Source organism: Indicator indicator (assembly GCF_027791375.1).
Source record: "Indicator indicator isolate 239-I01 chromosome W unlocalized genomic scaffold, UM_Iind_1.1 iindW_random_scaffold_48, whole genome shotgun sequence".
Lineage (NCBI taxonomy): Eukaryota > Metazoa > Chordata > Aves > Piciformes > Indicatoridae > Indicator > Indicator indicator.
In genome coordinates, this window is record NW_026539062.1 from 273,559 (window position 1) to 298,869 (window position 25,311).

The 25,311-nt window shown below is 45.2% G+C and overlaps 1 protein-coding gene across 1 annotated transcript in view; it reads left to right on the forward strand.

The window, feature by feature from the left end:
- Positions 1–25,311, forward strand: part of LOC128979898 (zinc finger SWIM domain-containing protein 6-like) — a 276,472-nt gene that overhangs the window by 158,254 nt on the left and 92,907 nt on the right. Inside the window, exon 2 of the mRNA XM_054398296.1 lies at positions 3,938–4,294. Within this exon, the coding sequence (XP_054254271.1) occupies positions 3,938–4,294 (357 nt within the window). The remainder of the gene's footprint in view (positions 1–3,937; positions 4,295–25,311) is intronic.

Genomic DNA, 25,311 nt, shown 5'->3' on the forward strand with positions numbered 1-25,311 from the left:
TGGTTGGGGCCCCATCCCTGGAGGTGTTTAAGGCCAGGCTGGATGAGGCTCTGGCCAGCCTGATCTAGTGTGAGGTGTCCCTGCCCATGGCAGGGAGGTTGGAAGTAGATGATCCTTGTGGTCCCTTCCAACCCTGACTGATTCTATGATTCTGTTGCGGAATCAGACTCTTCTCAGTGATGCCCAGTGACAGGACAAGGGGCAGTGGGTGGAAATTGAGGCACAGGAAGTTCCATGGAAACATGAGGAAAAGTTTTGTCACTGTGATCGTGACAGAACAGTGGAACAGGCTGCCCAGGGGGATTGTGGAATCTCCCTCTCCGGAGATATTCAAAGCCCGCCTGAATGTGTTCCTCTGTGATCTGGTATAGGTGATCCTGCTCTGGGAGGAGGGTTGGACTAGATGATCTTTCGAGGTCCCTTCCAGCCCCTAACATTCTGTAATTCTTTAAATACACAAACAGAAGAAGAAAATAATTCTTCATCTTTACCAGTGAGTACATCATTGCTCTGTAGTGCTTCTAAATTTTAGGCTGCAAGGTCCGCTGATCTTTTTGTTTAAACGCCCTGTAACTTAAGAAGGGTGGATGTATTGGGTCTGCATGGCAAGGTTTTGGTAGTGGGGGATCTGCCAGCAGCTTTCCCATGTCTGATAGAGCCAATTGCAGCTAGCTCCAACATGGAATTTCTGCTGGCCAAGGCTGAGGCAATTGGTGAAAGTGGTAGCACCTCTGTGATAACATATTTAAGAAGGGGAGTAGGAAGCTGCAGACACCAAGGTCAGTGAAGAAAAGGGGAGGAGTTGCTCCAGGCACTGAAGCAGATGTTCCCCTGCAGCTCATCATGAAGACCATGGTGAGGCAGACTGTTCCTCTGCAGCCCATGGAGTGCTCCATGCTGGAGCAGGTGGATACACCCTGCAGGAGGCTGTGACCCTGTGGAGAACTTATGCTGGAACAGGCTCCTGTTAGTACCTGTGGCCCCATGAGGGACCCATGCTGGAGCAATCTGTTCCTGAAGGACTACAGTCCATGGAAAGGACCCACACTGGAGCAGTTTGTGAAGAACTGCAGCCCATGGGAAGGACCTATGTTGAAGAAGTTCATGGAGGACTATTGCCCATGGATGAGACTGCATGGTGGAGCAGGGGAAGAATGTGGAGAGGAAGGAGTGGCAGAGCCAACACATGATGAACTGACCACAACCCCCATTCCCTGTCCCCCCGCACTCTTCAGGGAAAGGGGGTAGAGAAATCACAAGTGAAGTTGAGCCTGGGAAGAAGGGGGAAGGGTGGGGGAAAGGTGTTTTAAGTTTTGGGGTTATTTCTCATTATCCTTCTCTGGTTTGATTTGTAATAAATCAAACTAATTTCCCTGAGTGTAGTCTGTTTTGCCCATGACGGTAATTGCTGAATGATCTCCCTGTCCTTATCTCAACCTACAAGCCTTTCATTATATTTTCTCTCCCCCATTCTGCTGAGGAGAGGAGTGATAGAGCAGCTTTGGGCACCTGGCATCCAGCCAGGATCAACCCACCACAGTGAATTAGAATTCTGTATTAGTGCTGTCATTGTTTAGATCAAGATCAGTGTTTATAAATGGATCTACTTGTAACATAAATTCTCAAAAAATCTGAAATCTCAGAGTGGGAGGCAGAGCTGGGCACTGTGTTTGTGTCAGCTTCAACTCTAACTACTTTAACTGGCAAATATCCTCTTGAAAAATTGAGGTTTGTATGTATGACCTTCAGGGTAGTGTATCAGTACTGAAGCTGAATGTAATCCAAACAGTGATGCTGACTGAACAACCTGCTGTGAAATATACAGCACAAACAAATAGAAAAAATATGAGATTTTCCTCTTTTCTTCCCATAGCTTGAAGAGCTTTTTGAAAACAATATGAGATGCAACATTTTGGATTAGAGCTATGTATATAGTTCTTTTTTTCCACCTAATTTTCATGTTATGCTGCTTCCTATAACATACTTTTCTTAGATTTCAAGAACACTAAATCAGTTTTGGGCTTTGAGGGAGTGTGATTTTATATTATTCCATTATAAATAATTAACATATAACACCACACTTGTATCTGTTTCAGATTTTATATGCACAGTCTGTTCTAGTTTAATATTGATACAGCATATGAAGTAAGTTTGTATTGCACTCTATACCTCTGACTTGAAGCTTGAGCCAAAAAAACAATGTTATGCATACATAAAATACAAAATACAAAATTCTGCAGTGATAAAGTACTAAGAGTCAAACCTGGGTCTTCATGTTGGGAAAACAGAAATTATTTTAGGTATTGTCGTGGTTTGAGGCCAGACAGATCCTCTCTTGCTCCGAGAGGGACAAAAGAATGACACACAAACGGATTGGAGAGTGATGGAAAGTTTAAATGGAAAAGCGATTGGTGAAACTACAGAAAATTACAAAGCATGGTGGCAAAGAGTATCCCAAAGCATACAGAGCCCCTTACATAATTCCAAAAGCTTCCCAATCCTTCCCTTCTCCCACCTGAGGGTATACCCAAGACCCCCAGGGCTCTTTCTTCCCCCCCCTCCCACTGCTAGGCAAGTCTCAGGCTGGCCAGGTCTGTGACTGCCCCCCCCTCCCTCCTTTCTCCTCCTGGCATTACGCCTAGACAGGCCTAAAAGGCCTTGAGGATACTCCCCCACCGTTACCCGATAAGAGAGCATCTCCCCTGGGAGCAGAGAAGGAAGAAAGAGGAAGAGAATGACTTTGCAGATGGATTTATAGGGTGCAGGATTTATGGGTAGAAATACGCTGTTTCCTGTGTCCACCCCTATTGGGTGGACATTCAGGACACCAGAGGTGTAACATATGTGGCAGTAGCTGGGGGCACCCAGCCTAAACTGCCACAGGTATGACCTTCAGAGAACAGTTTGAGATCTTGGTTCAACGGGATGCTTTGTTGAGTAGTGGCTGAAGTGAGCACCGTACCTTCTTATAAGAAAACCCAGGTCTTTTGCCTTGTGCTTTATTGTGCCAAGTGGAAATGCAGAATTCTGAAACAGTACATGTATGTCTCATTCAGTATTATAAATCTGATGTCTTGTGTATTGGTAACTGCAGCAGTTTCCTTTTCCAAAGAACTACACAAACATAGCTGCCTTATCAGATTGCTTGGTTTGAAGGTGAACTTTAGCACCAGCTAAGTGGTGGGAGAGGTGAAAGCAAAGAGGTTGTGACTTGTGTCAGTGAATTTGTGGCAGTTGAGATTAGGACTTGGGTTTGTGCCACTAGAGTGCAATACTTCCTTCTTGCTTATTGAGAGGTGTCCTGAGGTGGGTAGGGGGTGGTTGCAACTGCCACAATCCACCCCATGACCACAGTCACAACTCAAGTGGTCTCCTTGGAGTGGTGATGCAGTCACCTCTTGACTCCAAAGTTAAAAGGGAGCGCAATCTTGGTGAGGTTTTGTGCTCATTATGGATCATCATTTTCAATATTAAACACATGAATAATTTTAACATAGATTTTTCTCACTGCGTGTCCAATACACTTAATAAACTGCTACAAGAGAATAGCTAAATTTACTGGCAAGTGCAGGCTTCCTGGTGTGGGGTTTTGAAATTTGATGCGAACTTGCTGAGCTACTGGGAATTTCACACTGATTTCTGCTTCAGCAGCTATCATTTACCAAATAAATGTTTTTCTTGCTATCAAACTTTTATGAATGTTGTGGTAGAGTGGCAGAGGGCTTGTAAACTAGCTCCTTTTGATTCTATCCAAGATGAAAATGGTATGTACAAAAGAAAGGCTTCATCATGCTGATAGGTAAGGCGAGTTCTTTATGATATATGTTTCAGAATAGATTATGAATTTTGCTTAATTAATGAAAGGTTTTTGATAATGAGAAACAGTATTTTATTTAATAAAGTAAGCTCTCTCTATTTCTTTTTTGCTCTTTAACAGGTTTTCACTTGAGTGGCACAGTGACAGAGCCTGCAATGCAATCAGAGCCAGAAACTGTTTGCAATGTAGCTATCAGCTTTGATCGTTGCAAGATTACATCAGTGACCTGTAGCTGCGGAAACAAGGATATATTTTACTGTGTCCATGTTGTGGCACTCTCTTTATACCGAATCCGCAAGCCAGATCAGGTCAAACTGCATCTTCCCATTTCAGAAACACTCTTTCAAATGAATAGAGATCAACTACAAAAATTTGCACAGTATTTGATCACAATGCACCACACAGAAGTTTTACCAACTGCTCAAAAATTAGCAGATGAAATTCTTTCTCAGAATTCAGAAATCAATCAAGTCCATGGTAAGTTTGATATTTGTTCTTCCTTTTGTTTCATTCCCTCTTTGGTTTGTTACTGAATCTTTGTTTTAAGATGTTTAGGAAGCAATACTTTTTGGAAAAGAAAAAAAGACACATTTGTTCGATACAGAGTAGGTAGAACTGAACACACCTGCAGCACAGGAGATATGACAGAGTGGATGGTGATCTTATATTCAGCTGCCTATGCTATTAGCACCAGGAACAGATTTCTTCTGGTTGGCTTTGTAATTTCTAATTTCTTTTTTAATTTCTACAAAAAAGTCTTGTAGACTTCTCTTGCTATGAAAAGTTTAACCTCACTAAACCAATGTTTGGAGAGGAATTATACTGAACACTACTTGAAGGCACAGGTAAGTAAGAAGAAAAACTTACAAAAACTTGCTTATAAAAGTAAGAGGAGATCTGGCACAGGAGGACTATAAACAGCTTTGATTAAAGGAAAGTCTTGAATCTGGAGTTGGACGAAGGCATTCTCTTCAGTGTTACCTAGAGGTGTTTTAATTCCAGGGTTGTTTTATATAAAACCTCTAATTTCTTTTTTTTTTCCTCTTGTGATGGCTGCACTAGTTCTGATTTTCATATATTTCTACCAATAGGCAAAAGGAATTAGCTCTTGAATGCTACTTATTTTTGCATAAGAATTATCCAGGGCTTTGATGATCTCTGACCACAGCAGTCTTGTTGACTTGCTTGTGAGCTGGTAGGAAGATGGAATAACTCTGAAGTACTTTTCTTTCACAATAGGTGAATTCTATATTGTACATTCCAAAGGACAATCCAGAGATACCAATGAATACATGTTAATCTGAACCTAGTGTATTTATCTGAAATGATGAGATTTTTAGTGGGAAATTGTAGAGTAGGGCTGAACAACAAAGTGCAATGTGTTGCCAGTATACTAGAAAAGGGAATATTTAACATTAAAGAAAAAAATATATTTAAAAAAATTATAGAATCTTTCATATGGCCCTGCATAAACTAATAAAATTGATTGAGAGACTAGTTGCAAGAGAATAACATAGGAAATGGTAGGTGTGTTTCCTTTCAAGAAGGATAAAAGTAAAGTGTTCCAATGCTTAGTTGTTTAGTGAACTGGATTTGAGAAGAAAGTAACAGCAAGGCTCATCATAATTAGAGAAATTTCAGAAACCCAAGCATTGTGATATAAAATTAAATGAAAGATTGATAGCTGCAAAATAATAGGAAAAAATATTTTACAAAGTTCAGAATTTTAGCAAAGGCTTTTGCAGATACATTAAAATAAAACTTGTTATATAGTAAATATAGTGAGATTTTGGTTTGAGACATGGGATATAAAAATAAATTAAAATGAAAACACTGCATGCGAGTCTATACTGATAAGTAAGTTCTTTTATCTGCCACACAAAAGTAGACTTCAAAACTTATTGATATATAATGTTCTGAGATGAATTTTAGTAGGAGAGGTTAGATATTGTCAGCAGATAAGTTTATCCATTTTGCTGAATGTGCAGATGGAAGGGAAAGTATTTTTTGGATTTCAAAAATTTCTTGAGGGATTATTAACTTTCCTCAGCAACTTCACATAGCCCATTATTGTGGTTTAACCCTAGCTGGCAACTTAAGCACCACACAGTGGAATGGGGGAGAGAATTGGAAGGGTAAAAGTGAGAAAACTCATTGGTTGACATAAAGACAGTTTAATAGGCAAATAAAAAGCCATGCATGCAAGCAAAGCAAAACAAGGAATTAATTCACCACTTCCCATTGGCAAGCAGGTGTTCAACCATCTCCAGGAAACACAGTTTCATCATGCCTAATGGTTATTTGGGAAGACAAATGTGATCACTCCAAATGTCCCCCCACATCCTTCTTCCCCTAGTTTTATATGCTGAGCATGGGGTCATATGGTACGGAATATCCTGTTGGTCAGTTGAGGTCAGCTGTCCCAGCTGAGTCCCCTCTCAGCTTCTTGTGCACCCCCAATCTACTTGCTGCTGGAGTGGTGCTAGAAACAGAAAAGGCCTTGACTCTGTGTAAGCACTGCCTAGCAGTAACTAAAACATTCCTGTATTATCAACAGTGTTTCCAGCACAAATCCAAACCAGCCCCATACTAGCTACTATGGAAAATATCAACTCTATCCCAGCCAAAAGCAGCACAACTATCCTGTCTTTACATTTTATGTTATAGGACTGACTGCTTCTGTGGTGAAGGCACCATATGCCCAGAATTATGCCCCCAAATACTGTAAAACTTGCCCCAACATGTTTGGGCAAGTTCCCCCTTCCACCCTCTGTTCCAGAGTGCATGAGATGCTCATGCTTCTTCCAAGTGAGGGCATAATTCTAGCTTCATGCTTTCTATAGGCTAAAGCAGGTTGTCAACAAGAGTGCCCATTGGTCAAATCCAGCCTCGAGAAAGTATTACTCCAACTTGTAATCAAGTTCTTCTCACTTTGCCCAAGCTTGTAAGCTCGTTGTGCTTAAGCCTTAGGTGCTATGCTATAGCCTTAGGCTATAGCCACAAGCAGCAGACAATGAACCACAGAGCCTCTGTGCTGGTTTGGAAAGCAGGACAGTGTTCAGACATGCCCTGCGTGACCCCGCCATTTGCGGGAAATAAAGGGAGCCACCCACTTTGTTGCTCCGTAGCCTTGTAACTAAAAGTTGGGATCACCCTGAGAGAGAATCCCGTCCGCTCCTTTCAGCCAAGCAAAGGACTGCCTCATAACCTTAAACAGGGAAGCAGTGCCCGGGAAGAATCAGCATTGCCAGCTCCACTTTGAGCAGTTACAACTTACCTCATCTTCAGCTAGTTGGGGTATTAGTTCATGGGTGGTGTTGCTTGCAAGGAGGGTGATGGGCGGTATGTACATGCTCCAGGGCTGGCTTAAAACAGGCGTTATAGTCGCGTTTTACTGCTAAATCTGCCTTCTGGGGGCAGATTTCAGGCCCCCTTTCATTGGTAATCTGTGACAGAAAATGTAGCCCATTTCTTCCCCCCCATTGGCTATACCTTGACCTGTCTTTCTAGTGAGTGGGGCTATTGTGCTCACTGTTGTGCTCTCAGAGGTGAGCTGGCGACAGCAGTATATAGGCTGCTCGGAAAAGGGAGGGTCGGGTGTAACGCAGGTTATCAATTATAGAATAGGCTCCTCTAGGTGGGTTTGGGGCACTGCCAAGTCCTTAGGGTTTTAAGCGTTTGTGCTTGTAGTTCCCAGGTGGATGCTTTGGTGGGGAGAAGCAGCATCTGGATTTAGGGCCAGCCATAGTGGGGTATCTAATCCCAGTTTGTCCCCTGGCTTTTGTGGTAGACGGTTGATCGTTGATGGCTGGGGCTGTGTTAATATTGGGTGTGGGCATGTCTTGGGCTTATGACAGCTTAGACGTGCATCAACCCCAGCAAGAAGCGATAGATGTTGGGCCACTCTTTACGCCGCACACAGTTAATTTGGGTATCTTGTGTGACCGCGGTGGCTGGCACAAGATTTACCAACCCTGCACTGCCATGACTAAGTCAAGCTTGCGCTTATTTCTTAATGTTAATTACTGCTGAGTACCCGTGGGGGTGTGGCTGATCAAGGCGTCTTGGGCTACGGTGGGTGTGCCTGATGCCTGCACCTCTAGTCAGACCTATACATGCAAGTATCCGCTCCACGTGGCTGTGACCCCGACCCCGACTGCCGCAGTGCAGGACCGACACTGTGAGGGCCAACTCTGTCCAGGGAGTTGCACCAGCCCTGCCTCAGCTGAGGGACCACCCTGCTGAGGGAAACCACCAACTGGCGAAAGTCTCGCTCCTCCCACAGAGGTGGGAGGAGAAGGAACCAGCCCCAGGCAGACAGTAAGCAAGCAGCAGCCAGCTAGTGTAACCTAGTAGCTTACTCTGCTACAAAGACACAGTGTAGCTTTTCACGTGTGCAACACTCACTAACTTTCAGTTCAAAGCACCTGTGCCTAGCTGCATGACATTCTAGCTTGAATTGCCTCTGACAGCATTGTAAATCTTTTGTCTGTATATAGTTAAAGCCACCAAGTGTCTTGTCGAGTCGCCATCTGGTGGACAAGTGGCAGAACTGCATCCTTAGTTCTCTTAATTAGAAATTAATTCTGTAAATATTCTAATTGGGTCAAATTGTACATACTGAACCAGTTATGGGATGTATTTCACAAACATGCACTAGAATATATATATAAAATAGTGATTAATAGGTTATTAATAATTTATAATACATTATTTTTCATAATTGATATTTCATAATTCATAAATTAATAACCTCTCCATCACAGCTTCACAGCAGTTGATGTTTTTTCTTTGATGCTGAGCACTGCTGAACAGATGTTATATTTCATCCAAGAGTTCTGAAATTAAATATAAGATGAAGTGACTTATGTCATTTGGGGAATCAAAGGCATAATATTTTTGAATCATTGATTTTATGATCTTTGTTTCTATATAATTACTATTCAGGATTATTCTGAGCACATTAAGTTAATAAAATCAGTGAAGATCAGTATTGGTTTATGGCTGGCACCATTCAATCTTTGCTAGTACTCATGCATTTTATTTGCAGTCATTTCTCCATATCTTCTTCTTAATGCTGCCACAGGATGACATGTAATAAAACGTAACTAATATACAGTTCACTTGTATATTTAAATTAATAAGATTTTTATAAAATAAAGTTCAAAAAATTCAGTATGGCTGAGTGAATAATTTGTCATGGTTTCATTTGAAGATTAAAACAACTCATGTGATGCTTCAGAAATAAGAACCAGGGAAGCAATTTACCTTGAAGATGCTACATTCTGTTGTTATTTTAACCAAAATTTACTGATGATCTGGTCCCCAAGTAGTAGGCTATTCTTAGGCTACTTTAGTTAAAGCCCCTTGCTTTGCTTCTGTTTACTTTTGAGGTTAAGTTCTCCATATATGCCACCAGTTCTTGAATGTGATTACTCATTTTGAAAGCAGTTGCTCTTAAAATTGCTATGTAAATACTCAGTGTTACATTTTTTAAAATACTTCTGCTTCTCAGAACTTGGGAGTTGATTATATTTAACCTGTAACCATTTATGACCATAAATATAAATGGTTTTACCCTGCAAATTTTATTTGTATGTTCAGTATTACAAACAATTGTGCACAGTATTCCTGCAGAATTGCAGATTGCAACATAGTAATTTTAGTAAAAGAGCATGAGTAAGTATGTATGGCTGTATCTATATACTGAGTATAAATACTTTATTATATTTAACTATAAGTACATGATCACAGAATCACAGAATATTAGAGGTTTGAAGGGACCTCCAGAGATCATCGAGTCCAACCCCCCTGCCAAAAGCAGGATCACTTGGGGTAGTCTGCACAGGAATGCATCCAGGAGGGTTTTGAAAGTCTCCAGAGAAGGAGACTCTGCAATCTCCCTGCGCAGCCTGTTCCAGTGCTCCATCACCCTCACTGCAAAGAAGTTTCTCCTCATGTTGAGTTGAAACCTTCTATGGTCAAGTTTGTATCCATTGTTCCTTGTGTTATTACTGTGCACCACCAAAAAGAGATTGGCCCCCTCCACTTGATACCCACCCATCAGATATTTATAGACATTGATAAGATTCCCTCTCAACCTTCTCAAGACTAAATAGCCCCAGGGCTCTCAGTCTCTCTTCATAGGGGAGATGATCAAGTCCCCTAATCATCCTCATGGCTCTCCATTGGACTCTCTCCAGCAGATCTCTGTCTCTCTTGAACTGGGGAGCCCAAAACTGGACACAGTACTCCAGATGTGGTCTCACCAGGGCAGAGTAGAGGGGGAGAAGAACCTCCCTAGACCTGCTGGACACAGTTTTCTTGATGCACCCCAGGATACATTGTTGTCCCATAGAGAACTTGCTGTCCAATAGAACTCCAAGGTCTTTCTCCGTGGAGCTGGTCTCCAGCAGGGCAACCTCTAACCTGTACTGGTGCCTGCTGTTATTCCTCCCCAGATGCAGGACCCTGAAGGAATTGATTTAGGGACCAGCATCCCAGACACTGGAGACATTGTGTCTCTGATGGGTGGTAAACCCTGGGAACAGAGTGCAGCTGTGTAAAAGGAAAACATAAGGTAGGTTGACTCCCCAGTGGTCACTGTGACCTGTGGGGATTACGCAGTTACCTGATAACAAGAACAAAGCAAAAGCTATGATAGAGGAATGTAGAATTATGGAATCCTTTATCTCTTGCCTGACGCTTGCTTAAGCCTTGGAAAAATATATGCATTCGCGTGATACTTTCTCTCTGTAGCCAATCATGAATTTACAACTGTCGCTTGGACATACTAATGACCAATTACAAGCTGCCTTCTGATACTATGTTAACCCATATAAAGAAAAAGCTTTGTACAATAAACTGACACCTTGCTTGTATCAGGCTTTGTCCTGTCTCTCGCATCACGGCATAATGGTGACCCCTGATGTGATGAGGAGATAAAGCCACTAAACGGTGGTCCTGTCGTGAGTCCCACAGAATGTTGAATGAGCTGCTGAAAGGAAGCAGAGACGCTGGCTGGCACAAATCATCCCTCCAGGAAGTGAGGTGAGTTGTGCGAAACTGAAATGGGGAATCAGGCTTCATCCTCAGAGAGAGATGTATATGAGCTGATGAATCAGCTCCTTAAAAAGCATCAGGCAAGAGATAAAGGATTCCATAATTCTACATTCCTCTATCCTAACTTTTGCTTTGTTCTTGTTATCAGGTAACTGTGTAATCCCCACAGGTCACAGTGACCACTGGGGAGTCAACCTATCTTATGTTTTCCTTTTACATAGCTGCACTCTGTTCCCAGGGTTTACCACCCATCAGAGACACAATGTCTCCAGTGTCTGGGATGCTGGTCCCTAAATCAGTTCCTTCAGGACCCTGCACTTGTCCTTATTGAACTTCATGAGGTTTGCCTTCATCCAGCTCCCCAGCCTGTCCAGATATCGTTGGACGGCAGCACAGCCTGATGGGGTGTTGGCCACCCCCTCCCAATTTTGTATCATCAGTGAACTTGCTGAGGGTACACTCAATCCTCTCATCCAGGTAGTTAATAAAGATATTGAACAAAACTGGACCCAGTACTCATCCCTGGGAACACCACTGGCCACAGTTGACTCTATGCCACTGATCACTGGAACAGGCTGCACAGGGGGGTTGTGGAGTCTCCTTCTCTGGAGACTTTCAAAACCCACCTGGATGCGTTCCTGTGCAGACTTCCCCAAGTGATCCTGCTCTGGCAGGGAGGTTGGACCTGATGATCTCCTGAGGTCCCTTCCAATCTCTGATATACTGTGATTCTGTGATCATGTACTTATAGTTAAATATAATAAAGTATTTATACTCAGTATATAGATACAGCCATACATACTTACTCATGCTCTTTTACTAAAATTACTATATTGCAATCTACAATTCTGCAGGAATACTGTGCACAATTGTTTGTAACTCTGATATACTGTGATACTATGATACTGTGATCACAACCCTCTGAACTCTGTTGTTGAGCCAGTTTGTTGTTGAGCAGATGGGGTGCATCTCTCTCAAAGGGGGAGAAGGTTTATGTCACAGGGGTTGGCCGGGCTCATTAATCAAGTTTTAAACTAGATTTGAATGGGGAAGGGGGAAAACCATGCTTGCTGAGAACAAGCCTGGGATGCTTGTGAGGTGGTGTGCCAGCTCCACTGCTACTTCAGGGGAGGTAGGGGATAATGAGCCATGTGTGGGGGAAGATGCAAGAGCTATCGAGGAGTTAGGACTCACAGGAGAACCTGTGAATGACTGAGAAGATGCAAAAGAGAAAGGGGGTAATGATATTAGCAGGCCTTCATGTGATAGGCTAAGGGACGACACACCAGGGTGGGAGGAATGGGGGACTAGTAAGGGCCTTCAGCCTGTTGCCATGCAGCATGCTGGGAACACAGCAACACAGTTTAAGTTTCACAGAGATGAGCCAGGGGCTCATGTGGTAGTAACAGCCAACAAGGAAACATCAGCACATGCAGGGCTCACTGGTAGGTTGCTGGCCATGGAGGTGGCCAGGAGTGGGCGGACAGCAAGAGTGAAAACTAATGGATTAACTTAGTCCATGGGCTAAGACTCTGGAGGGTAAAGGAGCCCAGGAAAGTTGGTCAATTTTTAAATGCTACTTCCTCCCAAGCCCAAGATAGGTGTGTTCCCTTGAGTAAAAACTGGGGTAGACATGCCAGGAGACCTGCATGGATGAGCAAGGAGCTTCTGAAGGAAATCTCATGGAAGAAAGATACTTATAGTTCATGGAAGAAGGGACTTGTCACTTGGGAGAACTAGAGTAGTTGCCAGGGCATGTAGGAAGGCAACAAGGAAGGCCAATGCCCTCTCGGAACTAAAAGTGGCAAAGGAGGTAAAAGAGAGCAAGAAGGGCTTCTTCAAATATATCAGTATGAAAAGGAAGAATAGGGAAGGTGTGGGCCCACTGCTGAAAGAGGAGGCAGCCCTGATAACTGAGGATGCAGAGAAGGCAGAGTTGCTGAATGCCTTCTTTGCTTCAGTCTTTACTCTTAAGACTGAACTCCCCTATGAATTCCAGACCCTGGATGAAGGAGAAGACTGGAGGAGGGAAGGCTCTCCACTAGTCAATGAAGACTGGGTTAGGGATCAGTTACATAAATTGAATATTCACAAGTCCATGGGCCCTGTTGAGATGCACCCAAGAGTGTTAAGAGAGCTGGCTGATGTTGTCACTCTACCACTCTCCATCATTTTTGCAAAATCCTGGCAGACAGGAGAGGTACCCGAGGACTGGAGGAAAGCCAATGTCACTCCAGCCTTCAAAAAGGGCAAGAAAGAGGTTCCAGGAAACTACAGACCAGTGTGCCTCACCTCCATCCCTGGAAAAATGATGGAGTGGCTCATTCTGGAGGTCATCTCTAGGAACTTGGAAGAGAAGAATATGATCAGGAGTAGTCAGCATGGATTTACCAAGGGGAAATCATGCTCGACTAATATGATAGCATTCTATGATGTTGTAACTGAATGGGTAGATGCAGGGAGACCAGAGGATGTAGTCTACTTTGACCTTAGTAAGGCTTTTGACATTATCTCCCATAACATCCTTGTAAATAAGCTCAGGAATTGTGGGATAGAAGAGACAGTGAGGCAGATTAAGAACTGGTTACAAAATAGAGTCCAAAGAATGGTGATCAGTGGTGCCAAGTCCAGCTGGAGAGCTGTAACTAGTGGAGTCCCCCAGGGATCAGTGCTGGGTCTGGTGCTGTTCAACATCTTCATCAATGACATTGATGAGGGGACATAGTATCTGCTCAGCAAGTTTGCTGACGATACCAAACTGGGAGGCTTAGCTGATATGCCTGAAGGCTGTGCGGCCATTCAGTGAGACTTGGACAGACTGGAGAGCTGGGCACAGAGGAACCTAATGAGGTTCAACAAGGATAAGTGCAGAGTCCTTCATCTGGGAAGGAATAATAAACTGCACCAGTACAGGTTAGGAGGCAATCTGCTAGAGAGCAGCCCAGTGGAGAAGGACCTGGGAGTCCTGGTGGATTACAACTTATCCATGGGTCAGCAGTGTGCCCTTGTGGCCAAGAAGGCCAATGGGATCCTGGGGTGCATTGAGGAGTGTGTCCAGCAGATTGAGGGAGGTTCTCCTCCCCCTCTACTCTGCCCTGGTGAGACCTCACCTGGAATATTGCATCCAGTTTTGGGCTCCCCAGTTCAAGAGGGACAGGGATCTACTCAAGAGAGTCCAACGGAGGGCTTTGAGGATGATTAAAGGACTGGAGCACGTGCCCTCTGAGGAGAGGCTGAGAGACCTGGGGCTTTTTAGTCTGGAGAAGAGAAGACTGAGAGGGGATTTAATAAATGTTTATAAATATCTGAGGGCTGTGTGTCAAGAGGGAGGGGACAGGCTCTTCTCGGTTGCACCCTGTGATAGGACAAGGGACAATGGGTATAAACTACAGCACAGGAGGTTCCACCTCAACATGAGGAGAAACTTCTTCACTGTGAGGTTCACAGAGCACTGGAACAGGCTCTCCAGAGAGGTTGTGGAGTGTCCTTCTCTGCAGACTTTCAAGACCCATGTGGTGGTTTGAAACTGTCTTTTTAATTTTTCCTTGCAAAGTTCAGAACAGAGAAAGTGAAAGAATGTAAATAAGTCACTATTGGGTGTAAGAAAGCAAAATGACGATTGTTCTAAACACTTCCATTGGATAGATAGAAATGTTTAAGAACTATTACCCAAAACAAAGTAGGCATTCTGCACATTCTGCGTTCTGCAGTGGGGGCAGTTGCTGGGCTGTCTGGCTGCTGTTTCTTCTTCTCTTCTGGCTGAAGATAACACACTGACCTTGGCAGCTAAGTTAACAACTTTCTGCTCTAACTAAACTCTGCTTCTCTGTCCAGGGGGGTCTGGGGGGGAAGCTCCTGGGAGAGGGAGGCCCCTTTGGGAGGGTCCCCTTGGGGGGAAGCAAAGGGAGATCGGTTGTGCTTTTCTGTTGATTGTATATATATGTAAATGTTGTGAATTTTGTATATTTGTACATATTCATTGCATTTCATCTGCTTGTAAATACAGCTTTTCATTTGCTTCCAGACTGGGCTAGCCTGGTTATTGTCGGTGGGGGGGGAATTTCAGCTCACACCGACACAACCCATCTGGATGCATTCCTGTGTGACCTGTGCTAGATTCTATGGTCCTGCTCTGGCAGGGGGGCTGGACTAGATGATCTCCAGAGGTCCCTTCCAACCCCTAACATCCTGTGATCCTGTTATTTACCTCATGGACCAATCATCTATGCCACATTTCCTGAGTTTTTCTATGAGGTTGTTATGGGATACAGTATCAAAATCCTTACTGAATTCAAGGTATATGACATCCACAGCTCTTCCTTCATCTACCCATTTGGTCATGGTTTCATAGAAGGCTATGAGATTAGTTGAGCAAGATCTCCCCTTGGTAAATCCATGTTGGCTACTCTTTTCTTCCATGTGGTTAGACATGACCTCCAGAATGAGCTGCTCCATCATGTTTCCAGGGATGGAGGTGAGGCTGACTGGCCTGTAGTTGCCTGGGTCCTCCTTCTTGCCTTTTTTGAAGACTGGAGTGACATTTGCTTCCTTCCAGTCATGAGGCACCTCTCCTGTTCTCCATGACTTTTCAAAAATGATGGAGAGAGGCTCAGCAACAGTATCAGCCAGCTCTCTCAGAAATCATGGATACACCTGTCATGGAATTTATAAATATGAAAGTGAATGTGAAATATTATAAAACCGTATTATTTGATTAATACAAAAATTGTGGCCAAGCTATTTACAATTCCAGTTTTAAAGGTTCAGGTACTCAGTTATGGTGTTCTATACACAAAATAGGCTATAATTAACAGTTTAAAGCAATTTAGAACAAATAGAAATTTTATACAATTATCAAAGTCCTGGAAGGAAAGAAGGCTGCAATTCTGGCAGCCAGTCACTAGTGGTGTTCCCCAGGGATCAGTGGTGGGCCCTATCCTGTTTAAAATCTTTATTGATGATCTGGATGAGGAGAGAGAGTCCATCATTAGTAAGTTTGCAGATGACACCGAGCTGGGAGCAGGTGTTGATCTGTTGGAGGGAAGGAGGGCTCTGCAGAGGGGCCTTGACAGGATGAATAGATGGGCAGAGTCCAACATGATGGCATTCAACAAATCCAAGTGCCGGGTTCTGCACTTTGGCCACAACAACCCCATGCAGTGCTACAGGGTGGGGACAGAGTGGCTGGAGAGCAGCCAGGCAGAAAGGGACCTGAGGGTACTGGTTGACAGCCGGCTGAACATGAGCCAGCAGTGTGCCCAGGTAGCCAAGAAGGCCAATGGCATCCTGGCCTGTATCAGGAATAGTGTGGCCAGCAGGAGCAGGGAAGTCATTCTTCCCCTATACTCAACACTGGTTAGACCACACCTTGAGTACTGTGTCCAGTTCTGGGCTCCTCAGTTTAAGGGCAATTAGGCTGGTGAGAGGTCTCGAGCACAAGCCCTATGAGGAGATGTTGAGGGAGCTGGGGTTGTTTAGCCTAGAGAAGAGGAGGCTCAGAGGAGACCTTATTGCTCTCTCCAACTCCCTGAAAGGAGGTTGTAGCCAGGTGGGGGTTGGTCTCTTCTCCCAGGCAACCAGCACCAGAACAAGAGGACGCAGTCTCAAGCTGTGTAGGGGGAACTTTAGGCTCGAGGTGAGGAGAAAGTTCTTCACAGAAAGAGTAATTGGCCAGTGGAATGGGCTGCCCAGGGAGGTGGTGGAGTCACTATCTCTGGAGGTGTTCAAAAAAAGATTGGATGTGGTTTAGTTGTCAGGAGGTGTTAGGTATTAGGTAATAGGTTGGACTTGATGGTCTCTGAGGTCTTTTCCAACCTGGTTGATTCTGTGATTCTACAGGTGGTCATAAGTGGGACCCCTCGGCTCACAAATGGAGTAGTTTTGGTCAGAACTCAGAAAGGCTTAACAGAATTTTGGATTGAATTACTCACAAAAGTGAACCAAAGAACTTTGCTCTGTCCAGAGGCACTCAGGGGGAAGCGTTGCTGGATTGCGTTGATCACTGAGAACAGCTATTCACTTGGACAGGCATCTGCTGAGTCTTGGTAGCCTGGAGGGGGCACGTGAGCTGCTCAGGCTTGCCTATGTAGTCAACAGCAGAGCGGTCCAGAGCAATTTGCGGCTGAAATGAGCTTCTGAGTGACACAGGGTGTAGAGCATGCAAGGACACGCGGTCCACCAAAACAACCACTATATATAATTTCTAGACCTATTAATGACCCAATCGGCAGAGAACCAGCCAGGTGATTTTAATCTATGACTGTGAATTTGCCCTAATATGGTAGGGCTCACATGGAATTATACATGCGGGGCAGACAATGAGGTACACGTGGGCATGTGTACTTTTGTTTATTTGGCCAGAGGTGTCCAGAGGACCCCTGGCCATGTCCAGTTCTCCAGACAGGCTGACAGCTGGTTCCTCTAGATGCCATTGAACTAGAGATTAAGGACGATTGGGTTGAGTGCCTGTGGGTGAGAATTAGAGGGATGGCCAACAAGGCTGACATCCTGGTTGGAGTCTGTTATAGACCACCCAACCAGGATGAAGAGGTTGATGTATTATTCTATAAGCAGCTGGAGGCTGTCTCAAGATCACCAGCCCTTGTCCTTGTGGGTGACTTTAACCTGACAGATATCTGCTGGAAACTTAACACAGCAGAGAGAAGGCAGTCTAGAAGGTTCTTAGAGTGTATGGAGGATAGCTTTTTGTCACAGCTGCTGTGTGAGCCTACCAGAGCTAAGGCTTTGCTTGACCTACTCTTTACAAACAGAGAAGGGCTGGTGGGAGATGTGGTGGTCGGAGGCTGCCTGGGGTCCAGTGACCATGAAATAATAGTTTTCAATATGCAGTGAAACTAGGAGGGGCATCAACAAAAACTCCACTCTGGACTTCCGGAGGATGGAATTTGGCTTATTCAGGGAACTAACTCAGAAAGTACTTTGGGAAACAGCCTTTAAAAACAAAGGGGCCCAGGAAGGCTGGACCTACTTCAAGAAAGAAATCTTGAAGGCACAGGAACAGGCTGTGCCCATGTGCCGGAAGATGAGCTGACGGAGCAGATGGCCAGCCTGGATAGGCAATGAACTTCTGAATGAATTAAGGGAAAAAAAAGAGGATGTATCACCTTTGGAAAAAAGGGGAGGTAACCCAGAAAATGTTTAAGGATGTTGCTAGGTCATGTAGGAAAAAAATTAGAGAGGCAAAAGCCCATTTAGAACTTAGACTAGACACTTCTGTGAAGGACAATAAAAAACATTTTTATAAATATACTAATGGCAAAAGGAGGGGCCAGGACAACCTCCACTCCTTATTGGACATGGAGGGGAATATAGTAACAAAAGATGAGGAAAAGGCAGAGGTACTTAATGCCTTCTTTGCCTCAATTTTCAATAATAGGATAGGTTGTCTTCTGGAAAACTGGCCTCCTCAGCTGGCAGATGGAGTCAGGGATCAGTACAGTACCCCTGTAATCCAGGAGGAGGCAGTAAGGGACCTACTGAGCCACTTGGATCCATCCTAGGGTGCTGAAAGAGCTGGCAGATGAGTTGGCCAAGCCACTCTCCATCATTTATCAACAGTCCTGGCTCACTGGTGAGGTCCCAGATAACTGGAAGCTGGCCAATGTGATAGTCATCCACAAGAAGGGCTGGAAGGAGGAACTGGGAAATTACAGACTTGTCAGCCTGACCTCAGTGCCAGGCAAGATTATGGAACAGATCGTCTTGAGTGCAATCACTCAGTACCTACAGGATGGCCAAGGGATCAGGCCCAGCCAGCATGGATTTAGGAGGGGCAGGTCCTGCCTGACCAATATAATCTCCTGTTATGATCAGGTGACCCACCTGGTGGATGTGGGGAAGGCTGTGGATGTAGTTTACCTGAACTTCATCAAGGACTTTGACGCCGTACCCCATAGCAAACTCCTGGCCAAGCTGGCAGCCCACGGCTTGAACAGGTGCACTCTGCGCTGGGTTAAGAACTGGCTGGAGGGTTGGGCCCAGAGAGTGGTGGTGAATGGTGCCACACCCAGTTGGCAGCCAGTCACTAGTGGTGTTCCCCAGGGATCAGTGTTGGACCCCATCCTGTTTAATATCTTTATTGATGATCTGGATGAGGAGAGAGAGTCCATCGTCAGTAAATTTGCAGATGACACCAAGCTGGGAGCAGGTGTTGATCTGTTAGATGGTGGGAAGGCTCTGCAGAGGGACCTTGACAGGATGGATAGATGGGCAGAGTCCAACAGCATGAGATTTAACACATCTAAGTGCCGGGTTCTACACATTGGCCACAACAACCCCATGCAGTGCTACAGACTGAGGACAGAGTGGCTGGAGAGCAGCCAGGCAGAAAGGGACCTGAGGGTACTGGTTGACAGCCGGCTGAACATGAGCCAGCAGTGTGCCCAGGTAGCCAAGAAGGCCAATGGCATCCTGGCCTGTATCAGGAATAGTGTGGCCAGCAGGACCAGGGAAGTCATTCTGCCCCTGTACTCAGCATTGGTTAGGCCACACCTTGAGTACTGCATCCAGTTTTGGGTCCCTCAGTTTAAGAAAGGTGTTGAGTTGCTTGAACGTGTCCAGAGAAGGGCAACAAAGCTGGTGAGGGGTCTGGAGCACAAGCCCTATGAGGAGCAGCTGAGGGAGCTGGGGTTGTTTAGCCTGGAGAAGAGGAGGCTCAGGGGAGACCTTATTGCTTTCTACAACTACCTAAAGGGAGGTTGTAGCCAGGTGGGAGTTGGTGTCTTCTCCCAGGCAACCAGCAACAGAAGAAGAGGACACAGTCTCAAGCTGTGTAGGGGGAAGATTAGGCTTGATCTTAGAAAGAAGTTCTTCACAGAAAGAGTGATTGCCTATTGGAATGGGCTGCCGAGGGAGATGGTGGGGGTCGAAGTCCCTGGAGGTGTTTAAGAAAAGACTGGATGAGGCACTTAGTGCCATGGTCTAGTTGATTAGTTAGGGTTAGGTGATTGGTTGGACTTGATGATCTTGGAGGTCTCTTCCAACCTGGTTGATTCTGTGATTGTCTGCCTTCCCACCAAAACCCTATCTCTGGTAGCAAGGGGGGTGAAGGGGTATATCCCCGGACCTGCCTGGCTGTCTACATGCCTCCACAACAGCACCCCATCAGGTCCCATGGATGTGTGTCTTCAGTTGGTGCAAGAGATCTCTAACCCAGTCCTGACTGACTAGTGGAGTGTCCTCTTCCCTCCAGTTTTGCTCCTTTGCTTCTAGAGACTGATGTTCCTGAGGGCTGGTCTTAGGAATAAAGACTGAGGCAAGAAGGCATTCAGCAATTTTGCCATCTCTGCATCTTCAGTTACCATATCCCCCATATCGTTCAGTAGCAGACCCACCTTTTCTCTGCTCTTCCTTTTGTCATTGATGTATTTGAAAAAGCTATTATTTTCTTTCACCTCCCTGGCAAAACTCAGTTCCAAGAGGGCCTTGACCTTTCTTGTTGCATCTCTACATTCTCTGGCAATATTTCTATAATCCTCCCAATTGACCAGACCTTTTTTCCACATATTGTAAGCCTCCTTTTTATTTTTGAGTTTCTCCAAGAGTTATCTGCTTATCCATGTGATATAAATATGAGTTATTAATAAGCAGCAGAGATAGTAATAAAAACATAAATACATTTATTAATATAAAAATATTGCCCAAACTTATTTACAGTATATTTACAGGTACGGGTGTACAGTTGTGGTTAGTGATATCCACAGAAGGGTACAGGCAATGATTTAAACAATATTAGCAAAACCAGAAAATGCAAACAGGAATTGCAAACAGCTTGCCCACTAGTGGATTCAATGCCGCTAAGCAAGGTGGCTGGCAAGACGACCTTTTACAAAGAGACTTTATAGAAAGAAACCAATTTACTCACAATTATATCTCCGGAGTTTACCAGAGCTGCTGCGTTTATAATTCACAGATTATGGTACGGTTGCACTGGTTAAACAAAGCAACAAAATGGAGTCAAACACCTGGACACAGCCGGAGGAAGGTCCGGGAGTTTGCAGTTTCACTTTCTGTAGGCTTTTGCAGTTTGTTGCTGGCTTCTCTGGCGCGGTCTCGGGGAGCTTTATCTCCGAGGGCTTTGTAGAAGAAAGTTGCTGCTGGCAGTGCTGTGGCTGTCTCCAGGACGATCCCTCCTCAGGTTCGGGGAGGCAGCTCTCTTTCGCGGGTCGTGGGCGGCTTCAGTTCGCTGCTAGGCAACCGTACGGTCTGCCGGTTCTGGCGAACCGGTTCCCGGGGCACGCTGAATGCTGCCGAAGGCAGGTTCACCTGGAAGGCTACAGGCGCGTGGTTTTCCCAGTGAGGTCACATTGCACAGTTTGCGGAGCGGTGGGAGGAGCAGCTCCTCAGAGCGGCTTTTCAGAGTGTGGGGAGGCGAAGCAGCTTTTCCTCCGGCTCGGGCTGTAGCCTGCTCTTGGCTCAAAATGAGCGAGCGGCGGCTTCTCTCGGCTGCCGCTCTTCCCGGGCTCATCCCGGGGCTTGGCAACTGGCACGTCCTGTGTCTAGGCTCACAGGACAGCCCTCCGCTGCCGCTCGGGCAGTGGTCCCTTCTTGGGCGCGGTTCTGCGCAAGCGGGACTTTCCCAGCTCGGGATACTCCCGGGTCTCGGACCGAGCTGGCCGTGGACGGCAGCTGTCCCTCTCTGCTCGAGGCAAGCGGGTCTTTCGGGGTTCCGGCACTCTGCACGGACGTTTCCGAAGCACCAGCTTTGCCGTCTCGGTTCAGCACGGCAGTTTTCCTCTATGTGTCAGTGTGAGCTGAAATTCCCCCCCCCTCCCCGACAATAACCAGGCTCGCTCAGTCTGGAAGCAAATGAAAAGCTGTATTTACAAGCAGAATCTATAATCTATGATTAAATGCAATGAATATGTACAAATATACAAAATTCACAACATTTACAAATATATACAATCAACAGAAAAGCACAATCATGATCCCTTTGCTTCCCACCAAAGGGGACCTTTCCCAAGGGGCCTCTCTCCCAGGGACATCCCCCCAGATCCCCCTGGCAGAAAGCAGTGTTAGCTAAAGCAGAAAAATTGTTAACTTAGCTCGCCAAGGTCAGTGTGTTATCTTCAGCCAGAAGAGAAGAAGAAACAGGAACCAGACACCCCAGCAAGCTGCCCCAACTGCAGATTGCAGAGTGCCCACTTTGTTTTGAGTAATAGTTCTTAAACATTTCTATCTATCCAATGGAAGTGTTTAGAACAATCATTATTTTGCTTTCTTACACCCAATAGTAACTTATTTACATTCTTTCGCTTTCTCTGCTTGAACTTTGCAAAGAAAAATTAAAAAGACAGTTTCAAACCATCACAGTCCACCCTCTAAACAATTCCATTGGCTGCTACTACTATTTGTCTAATCTAAAATAATATTTACAACGAGTGAATAAAAATCATAGTCCATTCTGGCTATCTCAGATGTAGATGATTCAAAAGGGTCAAATCACAGGAAGAACAGCAAACAGCTTGTTTCCTCGCAGATGGAGTGAAGGAAGGAACAGGGACTCTGCGGTGACTCAGGGCTCTCAGAGTTTGCAGAGTTAGTGCACCACATATCTCATGGATTCTCCTCTTGGGCGTGATGTCGTATCTGCGCAACACACTGAATTTAACCTCCCTCAGCCAAAGTTAGATTTCTTTGTGGAATACACTGAATTTCACCATTTTCTTACATCACCCAATAGGTGTGACAAGGACCTTCAGCAGAAACCACCCCTCGGACAGGTTTGGCCTCTCCTGAAGGAGAAAATACCCAAACAGTTTTCCCTAACAGATTCTTTTCTCTGATAACAGGAACTCTATCACATTCTTCCTTTTGCAACAAATCTGATTGGGCAGGTCCAGATCAATTCACTGAACGTCTACTATTCACCAACCAGGTTGCTTGTGCTAAATGCTTCTCCCAGTTTTTCAAAGATCCACCCCCCATGGCTTTGAGAGTGGTTTTCAGCAAACCGTTGTAGCCTTCGATCTTCCCTGCAGCTGGTGCATAGTAGGGAATGTGGAATATCCACTCGATGCCATGCTCTTTGGCCCAGTTTTTCACAAGATTGTTCTTGAAATGAGTTCCGTTCTCTGACTCAATCCTCTCTGGAGTTCCGTGTCTCCACAGGATTTGTCTTTCCAGACCAAGAATGGTGTTACGTGCAGTTGCATGAGGAACTGGATAAGTTTCCAGCCATCCAATGCTAGCCTCTACCATAGTCAGCACATACTGCTTACCAGATCGAGAATGAGGTAGAGTGATGAGGTCAATCTGCCAGGCTTCACCATACTTGTACTTGGACCATCGGTCACTGTACCACAAGGGCTTGATCCGCTTTGCCTGCTTAATAGCAGCACAAATGTCACAGTCATGGATGACTTGTGTGATAGCATCCATGGAAATGTCAATGGATCTGTCACGAGCCCATCCATAGGTTGCATCTCTGCCTTGATGTCCTGACGAGTCATGGGCCCACCGAGCTAACAACAACTCACCTCGGTGTTTCCAGTCAAGATCAGGATCAGGATCAGAGTTTGTGTCCACCTGGGAAACTCTTGCAGCTAGATCTGCCTGATGGTTGTGATGTTGTTCCTCAGTGGCTTTGCTCTTAGGAATGTGAGCATCAATGGTCTCACTTTCACTGGGATTCTGTCAATGCGAGCAGCAATGTCTTGCCACAGATCTGCAGCCCAGATAGGCTTTCCTTTTCTCTGCCAGCCATTCTTTTTCCACCCTTTCAGCCAACCCCACAAGGCATTGGCTACCATCCATGAGTCAGTGTAGAGATAAAGCTTTGGCCATCTCTCATGTTCAGCTACGTTAAGAGCTAGCTGGACAGCTTTTACCTCTGCAAATTGACTGGATTCTCCTTCTCCATCTCTCGCTTGTGCAACTCTGCATGTTGGACTCCACACTGCAGACTTCCATCTTCGCTTGTTCCCAACAAGACAACAGGAACCATCTGTGAACAAAACATATCTCTTCTCATCATCAGACAGATCACTGTAAGGAGGAGCTTCCTCAGCACGAGTTCCTCTCTCCTCTGGAGGTTTTGCACAGCTTGTGCCTTCTGGCCAGGTTGTGATCACCTCCACCAAACCAAGCCTTTCAAGATTTCCTATTCGAGCTCTCTGTGTTATCAGAGCCATCCACTTAGACCAGGTAGCATCTGTTGCATGATGTGGTGAAGAACCTTTGCCTTTGAACATCCAATTCAGAACTGGCAATCTAGGAGCTAGAAGAAGTTGTGACTCAATTCCAATCACATCAGAAGCAGCTTTTACTCCTTCATAAGCAGCTAAAATCTCTTTTTCTGTTGGAGTGTAGTTTGCTTCTGAACCTCTGTAGCCACGACCCCAGAAACCAAGAGGACGTCCTCGTGTCTCTCCCGGAGCTCCTTGCCATAAGCACCAGGTTGGACCATTGTCACTTGCAGACGTGTACAAAACGGTCTTAATGTCTGGACCAGTTCAGACAGGTCCCAGACCCATGGCTTGGACTACCTCTTGCTTTATCTGGTCAAAGGCTGCTTGTTGCTCAGGACCGCACTGGAAACTGTTTCTCTTTCGAGTCACATCATAGAGAGGTTTCACAATCTCACTGTATCCAGGAATGTGCAGTCTCCAAAACCCCACTATGCCTAAGAAATACAGAGTTTCTTTCTTATTGATGGAATTTGACATGGTGGAGACTCTGTTTATCACATCCATTGGAATGTGACAGCGACCATCTTGCCACCGCACTCCCAGAAACTGGATTTTTCTGGCAGGTCCTTTCACCTTGTCTCGCTTGATAGCGAAACCGGCTTGCAAGAGAATGTCAATGATTTTGTTACCTTTCTCGAAGACTTCTTCAGCAGTCTCACCCCAGACGATGATGTCATCGATGAATTGAATCTGTTCTGGAGCTCCACCTTTCTCCAAAGCATCATGGATCACTGCATGACAGATAGCTGAACTGTGAATCCACCCCTGGGGCAAACGATTGAATGTGTATTGAATGCCTCTCCAAGTGAAGGCAGACTGAGCTCTGCATTCCTCTGCTATAGGAATAGAGAAGAAAGCATTAGCAATATCTATGGTAGCATACCATTTGGCCTCCTTGGATTCCAGCTCATATTGGAGTTCCATCATGTCTGGTACAGCTGCACTCATGGGTGGAGTTACTTCATTCAAGGCTTGGAAATCGACTGTCAGACGCCACTCTCCATTCTGCTTTCTCACAGGCCAGATTGGACTGTTGAAAGGTGAATGAGTTTTACTGATGGCTTTCTGACTTTCCAACTGACGAAAGAAGTTTTGAGTGGGCACCAAAGAGTCACGGTTGGTTCTGTATTGTCTGTGATGCACAGTTTGAGAAGCAACCGGCAGCTTTACATCCTCTATCTCATGTTGTCCCACAACTGCAGATTGATCTGAAAGCTCAGG